Source organism: Candidozyma auris, chromosome 4, assembly GCF_003013715.1.
Source record: "Candidozyma auris chromosome 4, complete sequence".
NCBI lineage: Eukaryota > Fungi > Ascomycota > Pichiomycetes > Serinales > Metschnikowiaceae > Candidozyma > Candidozyma auris.
The window spans coordinates 1,262,342-1,287,723 of record NC_072815.1 but is presented as its reverse complement, the minus strand read 5'-3'; the positions used below and the strand labels follow the sequence as shown (position 1 = coordinate 1,287,723).

The window sequence follows — 25,382 nt, the reverse complement described above, 5'->3', positions numbered from 1 at the left end:
AAGAAAAGTTCTTTTGGACGGAATATAATTTTGTCTTGGATTCTCTTAAGAAGGTGCATTCAATGTACTCCACAAACCTTCAGCTCCAGTATTGTACGACACGTCAAGGATCAACCAAATCTATATCGAAAATCCAGACACAAATACAATATCTAGAATTCGAATTTTTGGCACCGTTTCGGCTCCGTTCACCCAAAATGGTGGGTGGTTCCTGAGTTCAGGAACCCTATGTGCCTTATCAAGGTTCATTATCGCACGTCCTCAAGATTCATCAACAACAGACTAACTACACATATCATGGCCCAAACGGTGTTGTTGACGGGAGCCTCGGGATTCATTGCCCAGCACATAGCAAAATTGCTTGTTACGGAAGGTTACAGCGTGGTGGGAACCGTGAGACTGAAGAACAAGGGCAACCAGCTTGTGGAAAACTTGAAGAAACTTGGATCTGGCTCCTTTACATATGAGATCGTCAGCGATATTGCTGAGGAAAATGCCTTTGACGAAGCTTTTAGCAAGCATCCCGAAATCAGCGTTGTTTTACACACGGCGTCGCCGTTTTTTTACGATACCAAGGACCCAGAGAAGGAGCTTATTTTGCCGGCCATTCGAGGCACAGACAACGTTTTCGGCGTCATCAAAAAGCAAGTTGATGCTGGCACTTGCAAAATCGAACGTGTGGTGCTCACATCCAGCGATGCTGCGTTGTACCTGGCAGAAGATGAGCAGAGAAAGGAACTACACTTTGATGAGACCTCGTGGAACCAAATTACGTACGAGGATGCGGTCAAGGATCCCATCAGCGCATACTACGGTGCAAAGACGTTTGCAGAGAGAAAAGCGTGGGAATTCTCCAAACAAGATGGGTTCCCTCCACTCACTGCGGTGAACCCAGTGTACGTATTTGGGCCTCAGGCGTTCGACACCGAGGCCAAGGGCAAGCTAAACACGTCCAACGAGATGATACGTGGCCTTTTGCTGTTGGACGACGGCGATACGTTTTCAAACGAAACTGGAGGCTACATTGACGTGAGGGATGTGGCTCGTGCACATGTGTTGGCCTTTCAGGAAGACCAGCTCATGTGCAAAAGGCTTTTTATGACCAATGGCAACTTCAGCGTGCAAATGATGCTTGACGTAATTCACAAGCACTTTCCGCAATTTTCAGAGGTTCCTAAGGGCAATCCAGGTTCTGGAGAGTTGGACACTACTAGTTTGGCAAAGAAGGATAATAAGGAGACCAGAGAGTTGGTGGGATTCGAGTTTGTACCGTTTGAGAAGATGGTGGTGGATGTCGTTGGACAGATCGTGAGAGCAGCAGGTGAAGAGCGCTGACGGGCGGCAGATGTAGAAGGTGCACAATGATTAAGGACGTGATAAAGGAGACTTAAGGAGGTGCTAATATGAACTTGCTTGGGGCGTCTAAGGTCATTACCTCTTTTTGCGTTCTACAGGTTTCAATGTATTCGCTGCACTGAATCTAATGATGCCACTTAGAGGACAGCTTTCGAAAACGAAGACACAAAGGACTCATCTAGCAAGGTTTCCTGGCACGTTGGGATCAGTTGATGTCGATTTCATGTCTCTACGCCACTGCTACTTGTCCAATCAGTATGAAAGTAGTGAAACCTTGTTGGCTGCAAAATGGCTGCGAAACTAGTGCGACAGTTCCCTACAGCTTGAAAACCAAGAACTTCATCACAAACTAGACTCTCGCTTCCATGGCGATTTCATTCCACTTTGACAGACGTCGATCAACTCCTCCTCACGAGAGCACACGAAATTAGACAGTCGCTTACTTACCATCGCCTACATTTACAGACAACCGAGCTCGTCTGCAGCGGCTGTGCGGCGCAAGGAACGAGAATTCGAACTGGCCAATAAGGGCGCCCGTTTTGTCATCTGTTGTGCTTCATACAAGTTGATCCATCGCAAAGAAGATCTGACAGAAACGATTTGCAAGCGCCATTATGCACAGTGCGAGGTAAAGGGTTCACATAGGCCAAGGATTACTGGCCCTGTTTGGTCTATCGTCTTTTTTGGCTTTGATCTCATCGCTGTGTCTTATCATCACGAAGAAAATTCTCTACCAGCTGCATCTCGTGCTTATACATGAAATTGAAGCTGGACCTACGGTTGAATCTTTTAAGCGCGTTATCTTGAGCATAGCCGCTTGTCTGCAGTACACGCGTCTAGTCCGAGCTCGGGGTTGTCATGGCAACGACCTCGTAGACGGTAAAACAAGCAGTGAATTGTGACTTAACGTTGGTGGTGACCTGCTCCATGGTATAGACACCGCTCCAAAGGATAAAATGGCCAAAAAGGGTATTGGGGATTGGGTTGTCTGCAGTACGCCACTAAGCGAACCAATCATAGCACGCGCGTTTGTCAGCATTTCGCTGACAGCGAAAAACAACACCCTAAGAGACAGCTCCCTGCGCCATCTGCAGTACGCGCTTCTCTCGCCTCAGGGCTGAAGTATGGGAGGGCAAAAAACCCAATGCCACACATTTGTTGCTCCAGTTATATATAAGGCTTGCGCAATCCACTAAACTAACAGCGCTCTGCTACTGAAAGTGGAAATTATATAACATCAAAAACCATCGATGTTGGTGCAAGCGAAAAACGCCGTGAGCAAATTTTTTCAGCCAGACCAGTCTGACGAAGAGTTGGCCAGAGCTGAAAGACTATTGGACAACGACCAGAGCCCCTACGGATCGACCGAAGGAGTCGACAGAGCTCAGCAGGTGGCCAACGAAGAAGCAATTGGCAACGCCATCAAGTCACACAACAACAGCAGCGACGAGGAAAGTGAAGGAAATGGCTTTTTTTCCAGTTTTGACCCAAGAGTGATGAGTGACATTATCATTGGTCTTTCCGATGGGTTGACGGTTCCGTTTGCGTTGACCGCGGGTCTTTCTTCTCTTGGTTCTTCCAAAATCGTTATTACCGGTGGTATGGCCGAATTGGTTTCTGGTGCCATCTCTATGGGTCTTGGTGGGTACTTGGCGGCCAAGTCTGAGGGCGACTACTATAAGAGTGAAGTCAAGAAAGAAAAGCTTGAGTTTTTCAGAAAGCCCGAGCTCATCAACCAGGACGCCGCCGAGATCATGTTGGACTTGGGTGCGTCTGAATCTACCATTGCTTCGTTTCTCAAAGACTTGGACCTGAAACCTAAGAACCTTATTGACTTTGTCATTCGTTTTGGCAAAGGCTTGGAAGCCCCAGCAGAGGGCCGTGAGTTTACGTCGGCATTGACCATCGGCCTGGGCTACTTTTTCGGTGGATTTGTGCCCTTGATTCCCTACTTCTTTACCAACACCGTGAAAACGGGTCTCATCATCTCCGTGGTGGTTATGCTTGTCACGTTATTCATTTTCGGCTACGTCAAGACCATTGTTTCCTTGGGTGAAGATTGCGGTCTTCGCAGAAAAGTGTCTGAAGGTTTACAGATGGTTGCTATTGGCTCGTGTGCCGCCGGCGCCGCGTGGACGTTGGTGTACTTCATTGATAACTAAGCGAGCGAGCGAGCGAGCGAACAATGTGAAAAAACGCAGGGGCCTCAAGAGCAGCACGCCTCGCTATCCGTATAGACTTCACTATTTTCGCTTCAGACATGGCATTAACTACCACATTTCAGCATGTGACTAGCATGGATTTCCCGGCATCTTCAGGACTGCTTCTTTGACCTTTATATGACCTAGTGCATCAGAATCTCGTGCCTTCTCAGGCACATTGTATAGTAGAGTTACAACGGCGTCACGCCGCATTCAAGTGAATTAGTTGTAAAAGTAGCATCCAAGTGATTGTGGGGTTTTGTGGCGGCTTCTTTGCTCGTGTGATTGCTCAGTACCGTGAGTAAAATCGACCAGATCGAAGTAAGGGATGAATACTTTGTCCTATGGTAATCGAGAAGCTGCACTTCGAGGGCCAACTAGTCTAATGCTGGATGCTCTTGCAAATGGTTGGAATTGATATCCTTGTGTTTAAATTTGTCTATTGCAGAGAGAGCACCCACTCTGACTCCTCCAGTGGGCATTTGGACGAAGATTTTTGTCAAAATCGTGAGGTCTTTATGGCGCTGGATATGTGCTGTATAACAACATCTTCAGTTCGCATGAGGGCTCAAAAGCAGTATGGAGCTTATCAAGGGTGGTTCTTTTACATCTGATGTCTTACGTTCAAGTTTCGTGGTAGTTTAGACAAATCTGCCAAATCTCGCCAATTCAGATCTTTTCGACTCTTTGATATTAAAAACAACATAGCCAACAAAAGATGAATCAAATCACGAGTTGAACGTTCTCCTTTATTTTTGGCGTTAACCTTTTTTGTGTCCGCTTCATCGTTGGCTGCGAAATGTTGCAAGCCCCCACAACGAACCCCCACAAAAGGCTGGACTGTATGCAGTGCGACACAGTCAACAACACCTTCAGTCCACATTTCAAAGCAAAAATAGTTCAAAATGCAAAATCAACCTATCATCAGAAGTATTTGTAAGCCTTAAGACTTGTAATGCACGAGTTCTGCCGACAGCTGCTCCTTTTCGCAGAGTGCATAAGAAAGTGGTCTCGTCCTCCTCTTAATCCCCCTCTGCTCCCCTGTCTCCAGCGAATCACTTCTCGTCAGAGAAACCCGTAATCTCTAGCCCTTGATCTCGGCAGTGGCAGCCCCTAATCATAGTTTCGGTGCGTACCGCCCATTTGACAGCGGTCACTCCAGCACCACCTTCACCACCTGCACACAAGCCCGAAATTATCACCAGAATCAACCCTCTATCCCAGACCTCCACCAAACTACCCACACGAGGAACCCCTTCACCAAAACTAGTTGATCCTCTCATATTCACATTTCGCATACTATTTCAGCCCTGCCATGAAATGACGATTCCCCTCCTCCACACACACACAAACTCGTCTGAGGAGCTCCATCTACGCCATCTTCGGCAGAAGCTGCTGCTGCGTCTGGCCATCATCGTCGGTCTCGTGGCTGCCGTGGGCGGGTTTCTCTACGGCTACGATACTGGGCTCATCAACGACATCATGGAAATGCAGTATGTGAAAACACACATCCCGCTGCACGAGGGCGACTTCAACACCCACGAGCGGGCCTTGATCACGGCCGTGTTATCGCTCGGAACCTTTTTCGGCGCTCTTATAGCTCCGTTCATATCAGACAAGTATGGCCGGAAGCTGTCGATTATCGTCAGCTCGGCGATCATCTTCAATGTGGGCAATGTGCTTCAAGTGAGCGCTACCGACGTGGGGCTTCTATGTGCTGGGCGTGGTATTTCTGGCTTGGCAGTGGGAACGCTATCGGCTATCGTACCGTTATACCAGGCTGAGGCTTCGCCGAAATGGGTCAGAGGTTCTGTTGTGTTCACGTATCAGTGGGCCATCACATGGGGGCTTCTCCTAGCGCTGGCGATCTGCCAGGGAACTCGCAAAATGTCGTCTTCAGCCAGCTATAGAATTCCCATTGGCATACAATTTCTCTGGAGCACCACGCTTTGTATAGGTATGTTGTTTCTTCCGGAGAGCCCCAGATTTTACGTGCAAAAGGACAATATCCAGCAGGCGTTGGCGAGTCTTCTGAAACTACGGCGTCTTCCCGATGACGACGCCGACTTGATCGAGGAGTTGGTGGAAATCAAGGCCAACTACGATTACGAAATGAGTTTTGGCAGAACAACCTATTTGGACTGCTTCAGGCTGGGAGGTGGTCGCCATAAGCAGAGACTCCGCATGGCCACAGGAATGGGGATCCATGCTTTCCAACAGTGTTCAGGCATCAACTTCATATTCTACTATGGAGTCAATTTTTTTAGTAACACCGGCGTGGGCAACTACTACCTCATGTCCTTCTTCACGTACTTGGTGAATGTGGTATTCACCATTCCGGGTATTGCATTTATCGATATCGTCGGTCGGCGAAAGTTGTTCATGTGGGGCGGTTGTGGAATGAGCTTCTGTAATTTCGTCATTGCCATTGTGGGTGTTTCTGTCAGTGCCCAGCAGGCCAGATCAATCGTCAGCATTGTATTTTCGTGCTGTTTCATCGCGTGTTTTGCTTCGAGCTGGGGTGGTGCCACATGGGCGCTTTCCGCAGATATTTACGGTATTAGTATTCGACAGAAAGCTGTTGCCATCACCGCTGCCACAAACTGGCTAGTCAATTTCGTGTTTGCCTTCATCACGCCTTACCTTATAGACACAGGCAAGCACACCGCGGCGCTTGGAAACCGAATCTTCTTTATATGGGGCGGTTTTAACGCTTTGGGTGTAGTCTACGTATATTTCATGGTGTACGAGACGAAAGGCTTGAAGTTAGAGGAAGTTGACTTCATGTACATGAATTGCGAGAATTCAAGAGCTTCAACAAAATTTGTGAGTCGGGCAATCGACTACTCGAATATGCCAACGGGAAACGCTGGCACGGGCACCACCTTCGGTTCTATTTCTTCAAACACCGATATCAATCGGCTTGTGGAGGCTAACAAAGCTTCATCGTCACCATCCACGGGAGAAAACTTGGGAATGAACGAAATCAGACACCGGAATATCCCGAAAAGTGAAGTTCCAAACACCGCCATAACTAACAACTTCCACCACCTATCACCTACCGTCAGTGACACCTCCAGCGAGGCTCTGGCGTCTGCCAACTCGACGATGTCGACCCCAGGCATCACAGATTATCAAAAATATCTCATGTCGTTGAAAGAACACGACGACAACCAAATGGCGAGAACAGACTCGTCGCACACATCGGCATCTACTAGACGAAAGCTAAAATTTGGGTCTAAAATGACCACTCCCGAGAAGAAACTTCTGTCCTCTGCTAGCAGAAAACACAGTCTAGCTACGGCCACAGGCACGTCAAATCATTCAAGCTCGTACGTATCTGCCAGCGCATTGCAAGATGGCATTGGGAAAAAGAGTGGGTTGGTGAACGCTGCGCTGTTTTTCGCCAGTCCTCCAAGCGACTCTGATTCAGATGACCTGGATGACGAGGAGGAGAACAACCAGGAAGAGCGCAGAGAGAAAAGCAATGAGTGAACCTATCAGACTCGAGCAGGATCTTGAGTCTTTCAGAGGGTGCACACCTGATCAATTGCACAAGACAATGTTCTAGTGAAACAAAAAAAATGAGCTCTTGAGAGCGACAGTCAGGTCGTGACAACCATGAACTATAGTAAATAGCAGACTTTGACTTTGTCACCAAAAGCACTTATACCATAATCCTCCCACATTGTAGTGAAAGTAGATAGAGTGTACAAATGTATTTCTTCTCAACTTTTCAGCAAAAAGACTCACGTACTCCCACCTTGAGTATTAATTGAATCTCTTCCCTCTGTAGCCATTGAAGTTCTATGCCAGGCTCTAGTGAAAATAATTTGGAAAGGTCATGGTAACATCGTCTTAATTGGTAGGTTTAGTGATGGTCGATAGAAAGACTCGATAATGCATTTTGCACGATAACGCATTGTGCACGGAATAGTCTGACTAAAATTTGTAGTATGTTTCTGAGTCGTTTGAAGGGTCAGAAGTTTGGCATTTGTATCAATACCGGCCTTTTCTTCAATTCCATGACCACAGAGAGGCGGTGGAGAAGTATCAATCAACATCTTCAAGCCGAAATTGAACATGCCAATAAAGAGATTCATTCATATGATCAAAACGTCCTTTCATTTTGTTCTTTTTCTCTTTGCGGTCGAATTGTCACCCATTGTTTGGTTTTTTTTCAACACCAAATCTATTGATCACACAAAGGAGAAAATTAGGCAGGATTTCTTTTCTTATTCAAGATACATCAGCAGAGCAGCCTTTGCCTTGTATTTTCTCGTTAGGGTTTATCTTACCCAGGAAAACCCCAGGCATTGTGCACGATGCCTTCATTTCGTGGTTTGTGGATTTTTAAATCACCTTTTTCGCCTTCCGAGAAGAGAGTGCCGGATAAGCATAAAGCCGAAAACTGTGCCAACGCACTAAATGTTGCTAAGCAGTGATTCTAAAAAACGGGTCCTATCAAGTCATTCGATAGAGAAATTGGTCACTTCAGAAAAAGGCAGGCAGGCGGTAACAACCTCTGCAAAAGCCTACTACTTGAAGTCTTCGTTTACCAAAATCATAAGCTTCAAAAATTGCAACTTCATTTCTGCTTTGCTGGTTTCAAATTATGGGAAATAATCAAGATGTTCCAACGCATGGTTTTGACGCTCGTGCAATCACAATATTTGATCTTTCCAGGCACAGCTGGCTTCTCCACGGATTACTTGTTCCTTGACATATGAGACAGAATGAGGCTTCAGAATATTCTACTTGAACGAAATGCTTCCCAAGTTACTTGAGAGTTACTTGAGAGATCGTCACTCCATATATTAACTTTCAAGATGCACAGAACATGCTGGAGACCCCTGGTTTATGTTCTCTCGCATTGAAAGCATATGGGAGCGGTGCCTATGACGTCATGACAGAGCTTCAAAGCCAGGGCCCATTCGTTTCTGTATTGGGTGTTTGTTGTTTGTTGACTTGACGTATTACCCGTTAGTGATGTGTTTCCTGCACAACACCGCAGTATCCATACTTGTTTAGGAACAAATACCCAATAACACATTGTTCCATACTGCACACAAGCCACGCTTGGGCCTTTCCATCTGGATTGTCTTGCAGCCACACACGGCTTGTTTTGGTACTAATTTCGCCCAAAGAGGAAGGCGTCTCATGCACCCTTCAAAGCAACCATTTAGACGGCAACGACGTCAAGCCTTCGCTTCTGTTTGTTAGAGATGCGAATGATTGAAGATACTTGTTGGCAATAACATTTATCGCCGGATAAATCGGTAAGACGGCGATTCCGGAAAATAAGGTGATGACGTTGTGCGGCATGACCATGGTGCCCCTGCTGCCGCTCAAGGTCACGTGAGTTAGATGACGAGACCGGTTGGTAACTCACCGAGGGGATTCCGAGGGGGATCTCATTCCGGTGCAGATTGCTTGCATGTGTCCGGAACTCGTCAGTGAGCAATTGCGAAAATGAGAGCAGTTAAAAAAAGGAAGCAGTTCAATGGCCGCGGAATACTTCAAGAGAGACCAGGTAAGATTGTATGGTCAGTTTCGCAGTCTTTCCAGAACAACATCGGCGAAATCTACGGCATCTCGGCAATTCCGGTCAGCGATGACATGACTCGTTTTAATATCCGGGGGTGCAGCCTGCATGTTTTGCATATGCAGTCGGAGAAGAGCTCTCGGGTTCGGGTTCACTTCCGGGGGCCCGTAATAACGAATTAGGAATATTGCAAAATTGCTTCAAACGGGTTAATTGCCCTCGGAAGAATGAAAAGCTTCATAGGCGGCTAAGTGGACACTATGAATTGATCCGGAGTCTTTGTAGTTTGTTTTTGAAGCACTTCTCTTCGCCAATTGCTCTTGGTCCGTACACGACCGTCCCACATTTCAATTCCACAGAATATGGACAATTCCACCGTATCATTATACAGGAAATTCAACCGTTATGGAGTGATTGCTAAAACCATGCCACTTCTCAGCCTCTAGGGGTGGACGAGCCCAACGTTGGATTTGCAGCGAATCTCATGATTGAGTCATCCTTTGCACAATTGTAGGGTATTTGAAGTTTGGTAAGTTTCAATGCATTCTCGGCAATTTTCAGCGCAAATTTTTCAACAATTGGAACAATCTGGATGTCCACAATGTATTTTGTGGTCTAGAGTGTTTAACAAAGCTATTATATAACTTTTGTTGATTGTCTTGAAAGATGAAGTCTGAGGGAATGAAATCTAGGGACCAGTGGATGGAAGGCATTGTGCAGGATTCTTCTTCAATCGCCAACGGTCCCCCATCTTCATCGAAGCAATTGACGGGTGATTTCAGTTGATGTCTAGTAATTGAACTCCCTTGCTGGATAATCATGTGGAGGTGCGTATTGAGATGAGTGTATACGTTTCAGAAATGTTGTGCAGCCTTGATCAAATAGATAAGCGAGGTGACAGGGTGAATTCGAAAGAAGCAGGCAAGACATGGTCGTTTCGAAGGCTCTGTGCCTCAAAATTCATCAATCTGGTAAAACGAAGTCCATTGCTTTCCAGATGTGATTAGTAGCATATTCAATCTCAGCTACACGCATCAGATCAGTTGTAATAGGACAATTGTATCACCTTGATATGTTCTTTCTCACAGTGAAAGAACTCTCGTTATTTTCTTTTTTTTGTTTTCTCTCATTTTTATTATTTTAGCTGCCAATTGCCATTTTGATGTGTGGCAGTTGACTTTTACCATGTCTGAGAATGGTAGCTCTCAGAGACACACTAAGACCGCCGTGACTGAAGAGCCCAGCCAGCTCTACCGCCCTAAATTGCCCGCCAAAGCACTCCGCGATGAATAATCTTGTCAAAAAAAGAATAAAAAAAAATGTGTAGATCAAACTCAGTTGTATCCCGAAGTTCACCTTCCACTTAGTAGACAACACCAACGTGACTTATACAGCCAGCAAACAAATACACATGAAAGGCCCTTCACTCAAATCCAACAGCATCCATCGCTTCAATGCCCAAAAACACAAAAAAAAAAAAATATAGAACCAAAAATCCTACTCATTTTCTCTTCCCATCGCAGCCCTACGTATAATGCGCGGTTCCCCAGATCTCACCTGATTCCATCACCTTCTACTACTACAACCTCCACTCAAGCACTCAATTGCCATGGACGCCACCTCTTATCCTGTTCACGAGGCTGCTCGTGACGGCAAGCCACTCATCGTGTCGGGGCTTTTATCGGAAAACAACAAACTTGCCACTTCCAAGGACTCAGACGGCAGAACGCCCTTACATTGGGCGGTGGCGATGAACCACGAGAATATCGTCGACTTGGTGCTTCCCTTCTTAAAAAATATCGATTTGGACGACTTGGTCGACGACTCGGGCTGGACGCCCGTGCACATTGCCTGTGGCGTGGGCAACATCTCGATTCTCTCGAAATTGATGGCTCACGATCCACAGCCAGATATCAACTTGGCCACGTCCACTGGCGTCACGGGGCTCCACGTGGCCGTGAGCAAGAACCACTACGAGCTTGTGGAAAAGCTCTTGAAAGATTACAAGGCGCTGGCGAGAAAGAGAGACTCCAGGGGCCAGACGCCGTTACACAGGGCAGGAGCGTGTGGCAGCAGCGTGGCGGTGAAAGCGTTGGTCGAGGCAGGCGTCAATGTGAATGCTACAGATAAGGACGGGTGGACGGCGTTGCACCATGCGTTGGCCGAGGGCCAAGGGGACGTGGCGGTATTGTTGGTGGAGTTGGGGGCACGGAAGGATGTGGAGGGCAACGAGGGGGAGAAGCCGGTGGATGTTGCTGGAGAGGCGGTGAGGAGGTATTTTGAGCTGCACGTGTGATATACGAATCTTGACGTACGAAGCTTGACGCAGTCAAGTTGAGCTAAAGGCTCGAGGCACGAATTTGAGGCTTGACGCAGTCAAGCTGAATGATTAGTTTCGGGCACGAGATTAGAGACTTGACTACGGCTTGGAACGACACAAGGAGCCTTTTGGGACGAGAATTGGGCAACAGCTGAGTTTTGAGCGAGGCAAGAAATCATGTCTTACTACTTTATCGAGTTTCAAGGCCTCGTCGATTTTAAGCAAGAAATACGTCACTTGCATCCCCATTTCACAAGAGCATATAAATACACGAATGACGATATTGAAGTAGGTGACTGATCTCTCTCTTCGATTTCGTGGTTTCTCTGCTCACAAAAGCCTCCATAATCTATTGCATCTAATGAAATCGGTATAATCTTAGGCACCAGTTTCAGTTGGCGTTTCAGAGATGTCATGAAGACCCAAAGATTAATATTCTACCATCTCTAAGTCGGCTGTTGCGGACTCCCCAAGTGTCCAATCACCATTTGTTCAACTCATCGCCTACGATGCATCGACTTCCCTCATTCGGTTTGCAGCCATTTGTGCCATTACTGTGACTCCTGCTCCTTTGCCTAGAACCGTTGAAACAACTCCAGAAGAGCTAATTAACGTCCACATTCACAACCCGCTGACGCTAGCCAGAATCTGCTGCCACAAAAGACACTCTTCAGCAATTGCAGACTTTGTCACTCATCCTGAAGGTTTACCTTTCTATGATTGGCCAATCGAACCACTACGAGTCATGTATCGCTTTTTCACTTCTCTGAGGTTCCGATTGACCCGTTGAGAACTTGCGTCGACTAAATACTGAGCCTTTGTTCAAACATATTCAATTGCTGCGCTTGACAAATGTCAGACTAAAAACTTCAACGGTCGTACGAAGATTGCTTTAGGTGTCAGGTTTGTGCCTGGTGCCTGCGAATGGCTGCAAAAAAATGCAACTGTATTTGCTCACATTCCAGAGCCTACGAGGACTTGTGCAACTTTACCCATATTGCTGATTTCGTCATCTCGGGACGAAGCTGGAAACTTCATTTGCTTCGTTCAGTAATTGTGAAAAATACATTGTGAGAATCAGTAGTGAAATAACCAGATGATACTATAAAACGTCAAGAATACCAGGTTAATCCGGGATCTGAATTATTAGGATATTGTTAGGTGACACTCGCCACAGGGTAATTATGACCAATTGGGCAACCAACCGAAGAAACTTCTATGATGGACGTCACACTTTGCCCCCGGCGCAAAGTGGGTGGGCCGAGCCGACGCAAAGTTGCTCCCGAGGGTGGCCGGATCACGCGGACCGGCACGTGCTGGGCCGAGCGAGTGGTGGTTCCGATGCGAGGACCTGCGTAGGTTGACAACTGGGCTAGGAACCACGGGACAATAGTCACGTTCTACCCTCGGTGTGCCCTTAAATTTGTTAGTAATTCGGTTCGCATCACGTGCTTTATGTCACGTGCGACCTCGGAGGCATAGAAACACACTTCTTTGCGTCGCCTAGGGTCACCTGACTGACCACCGGAAGTACCCTCGACTGTACCCCCGGTACATGCTCAACTGGGCTAAATTGTCAACACCCCAATGCGGAAAGAAGTGCGGCCTGCAGATTGGCAGCCCCCGGATCCCCCCAGTCAACATATTGCTGTGACTGAACACAATTGCTGTGACCTCCCTATATAAGTGGTCAATCCCCCGAAACATACTCAATTTCATCTTCCTCAACAAAACTTTCCTATCTCCATAATGTTGGCTATCGGCGACGCCATCTTGCGTATTGTCAACTTTGTCTTCCTCGTGATTGCCCTCGGCCTCACAGGCTCTCTTGCCGCCACCACCGTCTGGCAGAACAACCCCAAGTTAACTTTGGTGTGTTCGCTGCTGCCTTTGGTATCTTGTTTTCGTCAATCTACGGTGTTTTGGCTTACCTCATTGCCGCCCTTGCATGGCCCGTCATTTTGTTCATTTTTGACTTCTTGAACTGTGTCTTCACTTTTGCTGCTGCAACCGCCATTGCCGCTGGCATCCGCTGCCACTCGTGCACAAACCAGTCGTACTTGGACGACAACAACATCACCCAGGGCTCGACGGCGCGTTGCAGAAAGGCGCAGGCGCTGACTGCGTTCTTGTACTTTTCGTTTTTCATCTTCTTGGCTCTGGCTGTGTTCTCGGGCATCTCGATGAGCAAGGGCGGTATCTTTGGCGGCTCGACCAGATCCAGGGGCGTTGGTGTGCCCAGCGTTTCTCAGGTGTAAGCGCTTTACCGGCCCCCCTTTATGCTTTTACCTTGCCCTGAAATAATTTGCTGCCATTAGAATGGCCATTGAAAGTTGTTGACCCTCGAAGCTTGCTTCGCTGAATACCGCTGGCCCAGGCCCCTGGCCCAGGTCCTAATATTGATATTGATGTAATATAAGTTCTAGTGAATTTAGGATGCTTGCATTGAAGTGCTGTAGACGACGATGAGAGCGTAGTTAGTGGATAAACGTGTGTTGTTCCAGATGCTTCAAATGTTCTACTAGGTATGGTACTCGTTTTACGTATGTTCCAATTGCGTCACTTACGTTGGCCATTGAGACCGTTAAATATTGTGTTAATCATGCCATCCGCAGAAGAATAATTGTAGCTGCCAATTGACCTCAGATGTCTTGTTTTTTCTGGATTTTTCAACCATATCGTGCAACTTTTACTTGCTGCACCTCAAGATTTTAATTGCTGTGAATTTTGGCTCAATCGAATAAAATGATCCAATTCTTAAGCAGGGACTGAAGAAGCTGTATTAGAGCTTCAAATCGGTTGGATTTATGTTCATGAGATGTACTTTTGACTCTCGCTGTCTGTCGAGTGAAGAGCTCCTTCTTGCTGGCCCCATAAGCGCATACACTCGGTCGGTACAGTAATCAAATTTCTTCTTTGTACGTAGTCTTTCCCAAATTGCCAGAGCTTTCGCTTAGAAAATATCAATTAGAATTTCTGAATTGTCACCTTCTTTCACCAATTCCGAACACTTCTCTTCGCTTCTACAAGTGCAATACACTTTATGTGAATTTTTCACCCACATGTCGTGGGTTTACGCTTTCCCTTCAGCACACCATGAAGAAGGATTAAACAGCATCATTTTTAAGTCCCCGAGCTCCTTGAAAACCTCATAGTCGTCTCCAAAAATCAATATAGCCCAAGAATGTTGAAGTCTGTAGGGTCCTCTCTCTTGGGTTTGAAAAGGCGGTGTACGGGTGTTCGGGGGCGGTGGCCTTGGGCCATGGCCGGTCTTGATGTCAGTTATTCTCTCTGGATTCGGTATTCTTCCAATCATCATAAAAGAAAGCAAATGGAAGAATCCTGCCTCTTACATAGAGCTCTTAGCATGCATAAAAGCTAGCATTCAATTGGCCTGGCAATCTCTGTGCATGATATTGAGTCTGTGTGAACTACACTCTTCTCTGTCTGTCTGAAAATTGTTAGTCGCCGGGTCACCATTGATGGGTCTTTAGTGATTCACTTAAACATCCAATGCCTACACACAAATTAGAATACGCTGCGTGAATAGTGATAAGGAGAAATATTCGGAACATGTGAGCTGCAGTAGCCTTGGTATACTAAGGACTAAAAGCTTTCGGGGCCATATATACAATAAGTGCCGTGTACTGAACTTTTCATCTCTACCTAATGTATTGAGCGAAAGAGAATTACTCAAACAAATTGTAAAAGGCTTTACTTCTAGGTTCTCCAGAACTCCACGGTATATCATTGCTGAAGTTGAAACTAGCCTAAGCTCTTTCAAGTATGTAAATGAATTCAAGGTATTTGAGCCTATAAAAAAGTGGGATTTATCTTGCACTATGACAATCATGTTGAGACGTTTACAAGCATCACGGCAGCACTCATCAGAGGATTGAAGTTATGACAAAATGGACTTCTAACAAGTGCAAGAGTCACGCAACCACTTGTGACAGGACTCTAAGTCCTTTTTTTAATACCCTGAAAGCGTGAGATTTGAAGAATTGACTCCATAAATACCACAGATTAAAATATTAAAATCACCTGCTTGTCTTATCATGACGACGACTAAAGAATCTAAGACAACCGTAGAATGACTACATCATCCAATGTCTCTTAGTTTCATCGCACGTAGCTGTGCAGCAAGGTGTAGCACGATAACACAAGGTTACTCGTCACCATCGTGTTCTCACTTAAGCGGTTAACTTATTTCCATTTACTTGGCTCCACCCAAAATCTGGCCCCAAAGACATGAACTCTTTGTAAATGTATACGTCATTGGACAAAAAGCTAGGAATTTTCATGTCTTCATATCGTGCAAGAAATCGTATCACTGGCGATCACAATTCTCTTTTTTAAGGATATGATGTTAAGGACATTTTTGAAACCTTCCAACACTTTTCTCATGAAAGCAGGCAAAGTATTTCATCAGGGGTGCTTCAGACTTTTGAAGTGCTGCTGTTTACCTGTTTCTATTTTACGTTTCTCATGCATTTTGCAGCCAATTTACAAACCATCGAGGCACTGCAAGATAAATCATGAACTCTTCGTCAGAAGAAGATATACAGTAAAACTGTAGATGACAAATGCCCAAAGAATTAACAAGCAGGGGGCGTGACTAGAGGGATCTTGATATCCTATTCGTCAACTTTCCCCTATAACACTCATCTCTGCCAAAAGTACCAGGGGAGCTATACTAAACAAATTTGTCCACGACACTACCTAAAAAGAAGAAAAAGAAAAAAAAACCTTGTAGTTACGATATTAACAAATAAAAAGCAAATGGTCCATCTGCAATTGCATAGCCTGATGAGGCAGAGTCGTCTCATTTCTGAATATTCTAAGCCAGTCGGGCAGCACTCATAAAGTGAACAAATCATATAGAAAGGTTTCGTGGCAAATATGAGCCAGAATTTACTGAACAAGCAAACCTCACAAATTTCTAATACATTGGAAACCACCAGTATTCACTTACAGCTCACGCTCTTCACCTCTTCTCATCGTCTTCAACTTTGTTCTTTTTTTGGAAGGTGCTATCCGCGTAAGGCTTAGTGAGAAACCCCTACATTCTCTCTGAAAAGTGCACAAACTAATTATTGTCGATTTGAATTCAATGATTCCATCAGACCATCATTTACCGTACATTTCTTCTCTTCACCGTTTCTTTCTAATCTCTTTTGATTGCCAGGAAACTGGCCAGGTCAAGCTGGGCCTGCTTGTCTGCAGTACGCGTGAAAACTGCGACCTAAAAAAATTGATGCAAAAAAAAAAATCTGAGGCTGTGTGTCGCGACATAAACAGTTAGCCAGCCGAGGAAGCGATGGGAAGAGGGATTCTTGTGGAAACTACAGAAATTTAGATGGATTTCGGTAATTAGCAAGGTGCAGAAAATTTTTTTATAGACCGTAGATACGTGCCCTTCATTTTTTTCTAAAAAAATCCCGCCAAAAGTAGGGACCCTCGACACGAGCGGCAGGGCGGAAAAATTTCACAGCGTGCCTATCGGGTTGCTCCTGCTGCTGCGGTTTTTTACAGATCAATAAAACACAGTTGATTTGAACAACGTCTTCTTCTTGCATCTTTAGCTTTGAGGTCTTCCTTTCGCTTACTTGGTTCCAACGCCTAATTTCTCCGAACGAAGCTTCTTTTGCCCCATATCTTGGCTTCCTTGCATTGACAGGCGAGTTTTTCCGAGCGCCAAGCCCTAGCTGAGTTCTTCCGAGACAGCACTTTTTCTTGTCATTTGCAGCCATCTTCATCCCCAAACGCTAGAATCCCGCCAAAAATGGTCCGTGACTTGACCTCCAACGGGCCCCCACTGGGCTACAACACGCCGCAGAACCCCTTTGTGTCCGAGTTGGACAACGAGCACGATAGTCTCCTGAGAAACTCCAACTCCTCCTTCACCTCTCTGGACCAGGGAGAGCTTCTCCAACAAAACAACCCCCACAGTCCCAGAACACAGTACGGCGGCCGGTTTGCCGCCTCGCTGGGCTACTACTCGCAAAACGGCACCCTGGCAAACTTGTTGCTGGGCCAAAGCTCCAACGACCACACCCCCAACTTGGCAGTCAACGGCAACAACGTCGAGCCCGTGGCCCCTTCTGAGTACGATCGGTACCCGCTGATGGCGGGGTCGAGAGTGGTCTCGCTGACGTCGTTGGCCTCTCAAATGAGACAAGAGTACCTGCCCAAATTGGGTCTGGGACTGGGTACTCCCGACGACGACGATCTGATGAGACTGACCAACCCGTTTGTGTCGAACGTGGACTTCTCGCCGTTTGGCGGCTACCCAGCGCTGTCGTTCCCTCTCCACATTGACGAGAAAGAACCTGATGACTACTTGCACAACCCAGACCCAATTGCAGACGCCGCCTACGATAAGAACAGGTTCTGGTACGATCTCAAGACCATGGACAGAAGAGCGTTGGGAGGAGCACTTGGAGTGCTTTTTTTGTTGCTTGCAGGCGTGGTTGTGTTTGTGCTTTTGCCTGTGCTCTTCTACTCGGGAGCCACCACTCCTTACCACCCAGAAGTATACGAGGTGTTGAGCCACTACAAGTACCCGCTCTCGAGCTCCATCAGAACGTCGCTTGTGGACCCAGACACCCCCGATGACGCCTTATACAAGGAGAACAAGGACGGAGAAAAATGGAAATTGGTGTTTTCCGACGAGTTCAACGCCGAGGGCAGAACCTTCTACGACGGAGACGACCAGTTCTTCCAGGGCGTGGACATTTGGTACTCAGGAACCCAGGATTTGGAGTGGTACGACCCCGACGCCATCACCACCGCCAACGGCACCATGATCCTGACGTTGGACGCATACAAGAGCCACAATTTGTTCTACCGCTCAGGCATGCTCCAGTCGTGGAACAAGCTCTGCTTCACCCAGGGCATGATTCTCATATCTGCGCAGCTCCCCAATTACGGCAACAAGGGCGGTCTCTGGCCCGGTCTCTGGACCATGGGCAACTTGGGCCGTCCAGGTTATAGAGCATCCACCGAGGGTGTGGCCATACACCTACGACTCTTGCGATGCCGGTATCACGCCCAACCAGTCTTCGCCCGATGGAATCTCGTACTTGCCGGGCCAGAGATTGAACGCATGCACTTGCCCAGGCGACGACCACCCCAACCCGGGAACGGGCCGAGGAGCCCCCGAAATCGATATCATCGAGGCCGAAACAGACACAAACACCATGAAGCTCGGGTTGGCGTCCCAGTCGTACCAGATAGCGCCCATGGACATCTGGTACTACCCGGACTACAGCTTTCTCGAGATCCACAACCACGAGGTCACCAGCGCCAACGTATACACTGGAGGCCCCATCCAGCAAGCTGTTTCGGGAGTGACCACCTTGAACAACACCTGGTACGAGCGGGGCGACGACGCAGGCAAGTACCAGGTCTACGGGTACGAGTATCTCAACGACAACGAAAACGGCCACTTGACGTGGTATGTGGGAAGCGACCCCACGCTTACAGTCCATGCCAAAGCGCTAGGCCCCAACGGTAATATTGGGTGGAGACGCATTTCCAAGGAGCCCATGTCGATCGTGATGAACTTGGGTATCTCCAACTCGTGGGCGTACATCGACTGGCCCGAGATGATCTTCCCAGCACACCTTCGGGTGGACTACGTGAGAATCTACCAGCCCGAGGACCAGATCAACGTTACGTGTGATCCAGAAGACTACCCAACGGTTGACTACATTGAGAACCATTTGGAGGCGTACATGAACCCCAACTTGACGTTGTGGTCTGACACGAAGTACTCGACGCCCCGCAACAAGTTGGCCTACAACTGCTGATTGAGAGATTGGGAGATAGCCAGTGTTTTGCAGCCATTAAATCGCAGAGGTCAGTGCCGAGGGTCCCTCGCCTGCCCAGCCTTGGCAGCCAGAGCAAGCCAGAGAGATAAGGACACCAGTCGAAGCCAAGGCATCATTGAACATTGAACAATTGAAATCGTGAAAAAAAAAAAAGTTAAAACTGAACATTTGAAGAGCCTGAGAAACTGAAGAATACTGAAACCACCACCATCACCTTCAATGCATCTTCGATCCCCTGAAGCCCTGTGCGGCCGCACTATTTTTGTTTTTGTGGCGCCAGCCTATTTTCAGCCCGCAGCCTATTTCCAGCCTGCCCTCTGCCGCCTTTTTTTTTCGCGCCCACCTGGCCGCCAAGACCCGGGCGCGGTGGGCCCAGCAAGATTTAGGCAGGAGGCAGAAGCAGCTTCCTGAGAGGCAGTGAAGTAGAAGGAAAAAGTGAAAATGTCTATGGCCGTTGCAATTTTAATGAAACAAAGTAGCATGGATCGGGAGTGCCCCAGCGTACTCACGTGATCATCGACCACCACACCAGCCGTCCGTCCCCTGGCAGGTACGGCTTCCCCAGATCTCCTCCTGCCGCCGTGCACAAGGCCTTCGCACCCGCCAAATACCACTGGGCCAGGGTAGGCAGTGTTTTCGCGCAGCATCTTCACTCACACATCTGAAGCAAACATTGCAACTACCTAGTGCTACATCGTTTTCCACTAAATTCACCACCTTTTTCCTCATAGCTGCTCGCTATGTCCCACAGAGACCTCACGCATAATTACACAGATAGCCCTCGCAACCCGTTTGACGACGGCAGCGGGTCATACGACCTGAACTTCGACGACAGCGACGAGCTTCTCCAGCATGAGCGTCTGAACCTGATTGGCCCCGACGTCGTCGGTCCCGACGTTGTCGACCCCGAGCGGGCCCACTACAACGGCTACTACGCCGACCAGAGACGCTTTGTGTCGCTGCCCTCAAGTGGGCAGGGAAACGGCCAGTTTCTGGCCCTGGGTCAGGGCAACTTGGTCGCTCCCACCGAGTTCAACAGGTACCCGAGTCTTGCCAACCTGAGAGAACCCTCGCTGACGTCGCTTCTGTCGCAGTTCAGGCGACAAGGCGGCTCCCAGTACATGCAGTTGGCTCAGAACGGAGGTGGGTCGTCTGAAACTACCTCTTCCAACGGTGAGAACGTGCTGGACCCCTTTTTGGCCAAGGTCGACCTCTCACCCTTTGGCGGCTACCCGGCCCACCAGTTCCCCTTGCACATTGACGAGAAGGAGCCCGACGACTACTTGCACAACCCAGACCCGATTGCTGATGCTGCCTACGACAAGAACAGGTTCTGGTACGACCTCAAGCATATGGACCGCAGGGTCGGCTGGGGGCTTGTCGGATTCATCTTGTTGTTGGTGGGGGCGTTGGCCGTTTTCATTGTGTTGCCGGTGGTTTCGTTTTCGGGCGTCACCAACCCTTACCGGCCCGAGGTGTACGAGGTGTTGACCCAGTACAAGTACCCGCTCTCGAGCTCCATCAGAACCTCTTTAATTGACCCTGACACCCCCGATGACGAGTATACTCGTGTCAACAGCAAAGGCGAAGAGTGGGTGTTGACTTTTTCCGATGAGTTCAACGCCGAGGGCAGAACTTTCTACGATGGCGACGACCAGTTTTTCCAGGGCGTGGATATCCACTACCAGGCCACCCAGGACTTGGAGTGGTACGACCCGGATGCTGCCACCACCTCCAACGGCACCCTCCACATCACTTTAGACGCCTACAAGAACCACAACTTGTTCTACAGGTCTGCTATGCTCCAGTCGTGGAACAAGCTTTGTTTCACCCAGGGCCTCATTGTTACCTCGGTTAACTTGCCCAACTACGGCCACAAAATGGGTCTTTGGCCTGGTCTTTGGACGTTGGGCAACTTGGCCCGTCCGGGCTATTTGGCCTCCACTGAAGGTTTGTGGCCATACACCTACGACTCTTGCGATGCGGGAATCACGCCAAACCAGTCTTCGCCAGATGGAATCTCGTATTTGCCGGGCCAGAGGTTGAACGTGTGCACGTGTTCTGGTGAAGACCACCCCAACCCGGGTGTGGGCAGAGGTGCGCCTGAAATCGATATCATTGAAGGTTCCGTTGATGACACTCTCAAAACTGGTGTGGTGTCTATGTCGTACCAGATTGCTCCATACGACGTGTGGTACTACCCTGACTATAGCTTCGTTGAGATCCACAACAGTGAAGTCTGTGCTATGAATACCTATACCGGAGGTCCACTTCAGCAGGCTGTTTCTGGTCTTGTGACCCTCAACTCTACGTGGTATGAGCGTGGTGTGGGTGCGGGAAAGTTCCAGGAGTATGGTTACGAATACATGAATGACAACGACGATGGCTACATTACGTGGTATGTTGGCAGAGGTAAGGAGAATGCTGCATTTACGTTGCACGCGTGGGCGTTGAGTCCTAACGGAAATGTGGGTTTCAGACGTATCTCCAAGGAGCCCATGTCCATCGTTATCAACTTGGGTATTTCCAACTCGTGGGCGTACATCGACTGGCCCTCACTCGTTTTTCCTTCCCATATGAGGGTGGACTACGTGAGAATCTACCAGCCTCCAGATGCCATCAGCATGACGTGTGATCCTGAAGACTACCCGACGTTTGACTACATCGAGAACCACAAGGCTGCCTACTTTAACCCCAACCATACCTCGTGGGAGATGGCAGGGTTCAAGATGCCGAAGAACAAACTCAGTGGTTGCTAGACCAATTTTTATTGCTTATGCTATTCCTTCGCTTGGTTTTGCTTGTTTTGAAAAGAAGACAAAGAAAAAAGAGAAAAAAAAGAAAAAAAAAATCCAGTGCTTTTGGCTCCCTATATTCTACTAAAGAGAATAGAGCTGTTCACGCCACCAAACCCGAACGAGTTGCACAAGCCGTGGTTGACTTGCTTCGGCTTGCTCTCGTTGGCAACATAGTCGAACCGCTCGAACTGTGCCGGGTCGTCGTCCTTGTGACGACCAACATTTTGTAAATTAAGGGTGGGCGGCAATCGCCCTGTCTCCATTGCCTTCAACGTGAACGCAGCTTCCACGGCGCCCGCGGCACCAAGCAAGTGGCCGATGGACGATTTCGTTGAAGACACGGCTAGGTTACTGTTTTTCGCAAATAAAGTCAGTATTGCGTGGTTTTCTGCTCGGTCTCCAATCACTGTAGATGTAGCGTGTGCGTTGATGTAGTCCACCTGACTCGGATCGACTTGGGCCCGGTCTAGCGCCATTTTCATGGCCATGTAAGCGCCGTCGCCAGTTTCCAAAGGCGCCGTGATGTGGTTGGCGTCTCCAGAAAGACCGTACCCGCCCACTTCAGCGTATATGGGAGCGTTTCTTTGCTTTGCCGCTTCTAACCTCTCCAAAATCAAGATCCCGCAGCCCTCACTAAGCACAAAGCCATTTCTGTCTGCATCAAACGGCCTCAGAGCTTTCCAAGGCTCATCCTCGTACTCAGTCACCACCGACCTTGCTCTGGCAAACCCAGCCAACGCCAACGGATGGATGGAAGCCTCTGTGCCCCCACAAACCATCACATCGGCATACCCGTTATGAATAAAGTTGTACGCATCGCCAATGGCGTTCAAACCTGTAGCACACGCCGTAGACACTGAGTGCAAGGGTCCTCGAAGCCCATATTTGATGGAGATGTTCCCAGCAGCCATGTTGTTCAAAAGACGTGGGATGAAGAGCGGCTGCACGCGTTTGTAGCCCTTTTCATGAAATGCCACCGAATTGGCATAGGCGTCTTCAAACGAGCCAATGCCAGACCCAACCGCCACCCCCACTTTGGATTTGTCCACGGCGTCCAAGTCCAACTTAGCGTCCTCCAATGCCTCTTGTGTCGCCACAATGCCGTACTGCGTGAAAAGCGCCCACCGTCTGGCGTCTTTGTCCTTACATCTGTCAGGATCCCAGTTGGGGACTTTGCCAATCACTTTGGAGGGGACTTTGTCCCAGCCGGCTGACTCGTAGTCAGGGAGCAGTTTGGTGGATATGAGGCCCGAGCAGCCCTTGACGATATTCAGCCACGTGGCCCGGGTGCCAATGCCCAAGGGCGTGACGAGACCTATGCCAGTGACAACAACTCGAGACATGGTGATGATGGAGTGCAGGTAGAAGGCGCTTGTAAAAGAAGTAGGAGTGGTGATTGAGCAGGAAAAGAGAGTCCTCACAGAACCAATGCGACGCTGAAAAAATAAAGTCTCATCTTTTGATGAGACAGGTGTATGGTTTGTTCCACGAGGTACCAGGGCAATTCTATATTGACCGAAGCATTTTGTTCTAGTGAGATAGATGGGAAGATTCTTGGCGGATAAATGACACAAAAGAATGGCTGCGAAAAGTCTTGAGCTAGACCTAAGAATTTGAGAGATTCGCCTTGCTTCATTGTCTTGCGTGGGAAAGCTGAAAGTTATACAAGGACAATCACCCTAATGTCTTGGTTCATCCACCTCGACGGAATCCCAGGCTGGAACCCAGCCTACGAATTCTTCTTCAACAACGCCGTTTTATAGCACCCCAACCGCTTTTCGTCACCCAAAATGAAGTTAATGGGACTCTCGACCATTTCTGGAGGCAATTCGAATGCATTGCACAAGGCCACCCACTGGTCGAAGAACGATGCCTCTTGAGCGATTTCCACATCTCTTTCCATATTCCCCCAGCTTGAGCTCTTCCTGAACAAAGTCGGCCACTCGCTTCACTTTGAGGTTTTGGCCCTGGCTTTGGCCGCTCTTCTTGGCCTGCTTCTCGTACTCAGCAAACTCCACAAGCGTTGCTCGTAGCTTTCGGTACACTTTCTCAGGCTCGTCCAAGCCCACATTTGTAACCGAAAACTTTTCCACAAATTCCTTATAAGGAAGCTTCCTCAAGTCGCTTTTGTGTTCCTGAAGCTCCTGATAGAACCGTAACGTAGGCGAAGGGTATATCCCATTCAGCCCGCTCTGCCCACTCTGCTCCTCCTTCTCTGTCTCTCTCACCCACTCATCGTACACCCTCTCTTTGTCAGCATCTGAAAGACTATAAAAAGCAGGTTCCTGGGCCAATTCTGAGACGAGCTCCTCACTCACAATGAACCACGGATCGTACCGGGAAAACTTATCCTGGTGCTGCGATAGGAGCTCTTTAAACGCAGCAACTGGGTCATCATTCATAGTATCATCGTTGAGGTCAAGATTTAATGGATCTTCGGCCTCTATCTCGTCGACCCCTTCCTCCTTCTCACTCTCCTTCTCCTCCTCCTCTTCACTGCTCAGGTACCCTTGAAGTGCCCCAATGCCAGCAGACTTCTCCACATCGTCTGCCAGTTCGTCTTTTTCCTCCACTCCTCCTTTCTCCTCCACAACCGCCTGTATAAGCGCATACGGATCCTCCACGTTGGTTTCTTTCTCAGACTCTTCCGCATCTTCAAGGTCCTCTGCATCTTCGTCCAGTTTCTGCTCATCAAAGTCCTCTTCACCCTTTGCTTCCTCGTCAATTGACTTCCCAATTGACTCTGTCTGCTCGAACCTCTTCTCTGTTTCCTGTTTGACTCTCTCTTCTCTTTCAAGTCTCGTCTCGCCGCCAAAACCTCTGGCTTTTGCAAAAAGCACTGCTAACTCATTGTAGTCCAACTTCAGCTCGAGCCCGGGCTCCGTTTCGGTGATTTGCCACACGGATTTTTTTGTGGAGGAGTTGAAGTAGAAATGCTTGCTTTGGTCGGTGACGATCACGTGCCACGGCGTCTGCGGCACGCTGTAGATGAATTGGGCCCGGCCGATGCTCATTGAGGTGGAGGTGAGTGTTGATGTTCGCGAATGGGTGCAAAATACGCCTTGATAGTGGTACAACAAGCAGAAAAGGCAAATACGTTGAAAACTTAAGAGTCTTTAAAGTGACTTCTACAAATATAAGAGTTGCATGACAATGACAATTGACTAGAGATTGTGCGTATTTCGAACGTCTACAATCAGTTTGTGGATGCAATTGGTAATTCTGGTACACTATGTATATAAATGAATAGATGGCCATGATGGCCATGGCTCGCCGAAGCCAGAGAGCTTGCGCGAGATCTTTGGAGACTATTCCAAATGGTAGATT

At 48.1% G+C, this 25,382-nt stretch overlaps 9 protein-coding genes across 9 annotated transcripts; 7 read left to right on the top strand and 2 right to left on the bottom strand. All coding sequences in view use genetic code 12, as the record gives it.

The window, feature by feature from the left end:
* Positions 1-297: 297 nt before the first annotated feature.
* Positions 298-1,335, top strand: GRP1 (Grp1p; the record flags this gene model as incomplete). The annotated part of the gene is made up of 1 exon (XM_029033836.2): positions 298-1,335. The coding sequence occupies one exon, from the start codon at positions 298-300 to the stop codon at positions 1,333-1,335; it is 1,038 nt and encodes a 345-aa protein (XP_028891399.2).
* A 1,271-nt stretch (positions 1,336-2,606) lies between these two features.
* On the top strand, positions 2,607-3,518 carry CCC1 (Ccc1p; the record flags this gene model as incomplete). The annotated part of the gene is made up of 1 exon (XM_029033837.2): positions 2,607-3,518. One exon carries the CDS (start codon positions 2,607-2,609, stop codon positions 3,516-3,518), a length of 912 nt encoding a protein of 303 aa, XP_028891400.2.
* A 1,359-nt stretch (positions 3,519-4,877) lies between these two features.
* HGT4 (glucose sensor) lies at positions 4,878-7,052 on the top strand (the record flags this gene model as incomplete). The annotated part of the gene is made up of 1 exon (XM_029033838.2): positions 4,878-7,052. One exon carries the CDS (start codon positions 4,878-4,880, stop codon positions 7,050-7,052), a length of 2,175 nt encoding a protein of 724 aa, XP_028891401.2.
* A 3,659-nt stretch (positions 7,053-10,711) lies between these two features.
* On the top strand, positions 10,712-11,398 carry CJI96_0004253 (uncharacterized protein; the record flags this gene model as incomplete). The annotated part of the gene is made up of 1 exon (XM_029033839.2): positions 10,712-11,398. The coding sequence occupies one exon, from the start codon at positions 10,712-10,714 to the stop codon at positions 11,396-11,398; it is 687 nt and encodes a 228-aa protein (XP_028891402.1).
* Positions 11,399-13,171: 1,773 nt separating this feature from the next.
* On the top strand, positions 13,172-13,680 carry NCE102 (Nce102p; the record flags this gene model as incomplete). The annotated part of the gene is made up of 2 exons (XM_054702177.1): positions 13,172-13,199; positions 13,286-13,680. The coding sequence occupies 2 exons, from the start codon at positions 13,172-13,174 to the stop codon at positions 13,678-13,680; spliced, it is 423 nt and encodes a 140-aa protein (XP_054558152.1).
* Positions 13,681-17,207: 3,527 nt separating this feature from the next.
* Positions 17,208-19,236, top strand: CJI96_0004251 (SKN1/KRE6 family beta-glucan synthesis-associated protein; the record flags this gene model as incomplete). The annotated part of the gene is made up of 2 exons (XM_054702176.1): positions 17,208-18,434; positions 18,484-19,236. 2 exons carry the CDS (start codon positions 17,208-17,210, stop codon positions 19,234-19,236), a joined length of 1,980 nt encoding a protein of 659 aa, XP_054558151.1.
* Positions 19,237-19,997: 761 nt separating this feature from the next.
* Positions 19,998-22,016, top strand: CJI96_0004250 (SKN1/KRE6 family beta-glucan synthesis-associated protein; the record flags this gene model as incomplete). Its single annotated transcript, XM_029033842.2, has 1 exon — positions 19,998-22,016. One exon carries the CDS (start codon positions 19,998-20,000, stop codon positions 22,014-22,016), a length of 2,019 nt encoding a protein of 672 aa, XP_028891405.2.
* Positions 22,017-22,126: 110 nt separating this feature from the next.
* Positions 22,127-23,398, bottom strand: CEM1 (fatty acid synthase CEM1; the record flags this gene model as incomplete). Its single annotated transcript, XM_029033843.2, has 1 exon — positions 22,127-23,398. One exon carries the CDS (start codon positions 23,396-23,398, stop codon positions 22,127-22,129), a length of 1,272 nt encoding a protein of 423 aa, XP_028891406.2.
* Positions 23,399-23,851: 453 nt separating this feature from the next.
* CJI96_0004248 (uncharacterized protein) lies at positions 23,852-25,069 on the bottom strand (the record flags this gene model as incomplete). Its single annotated transcript, XM_029033844.2, has 1 exon — positions 23,852-25,069. One exon carries the CDS (start codon positions 25,067-25,069, stop codon positions 23,852-23,854), a length of 1,218 nt encoding a protein of 405 aa, XP_028891407.2.
* Positions 25,070-25,382: the final 313 nt, after the last annotated feature.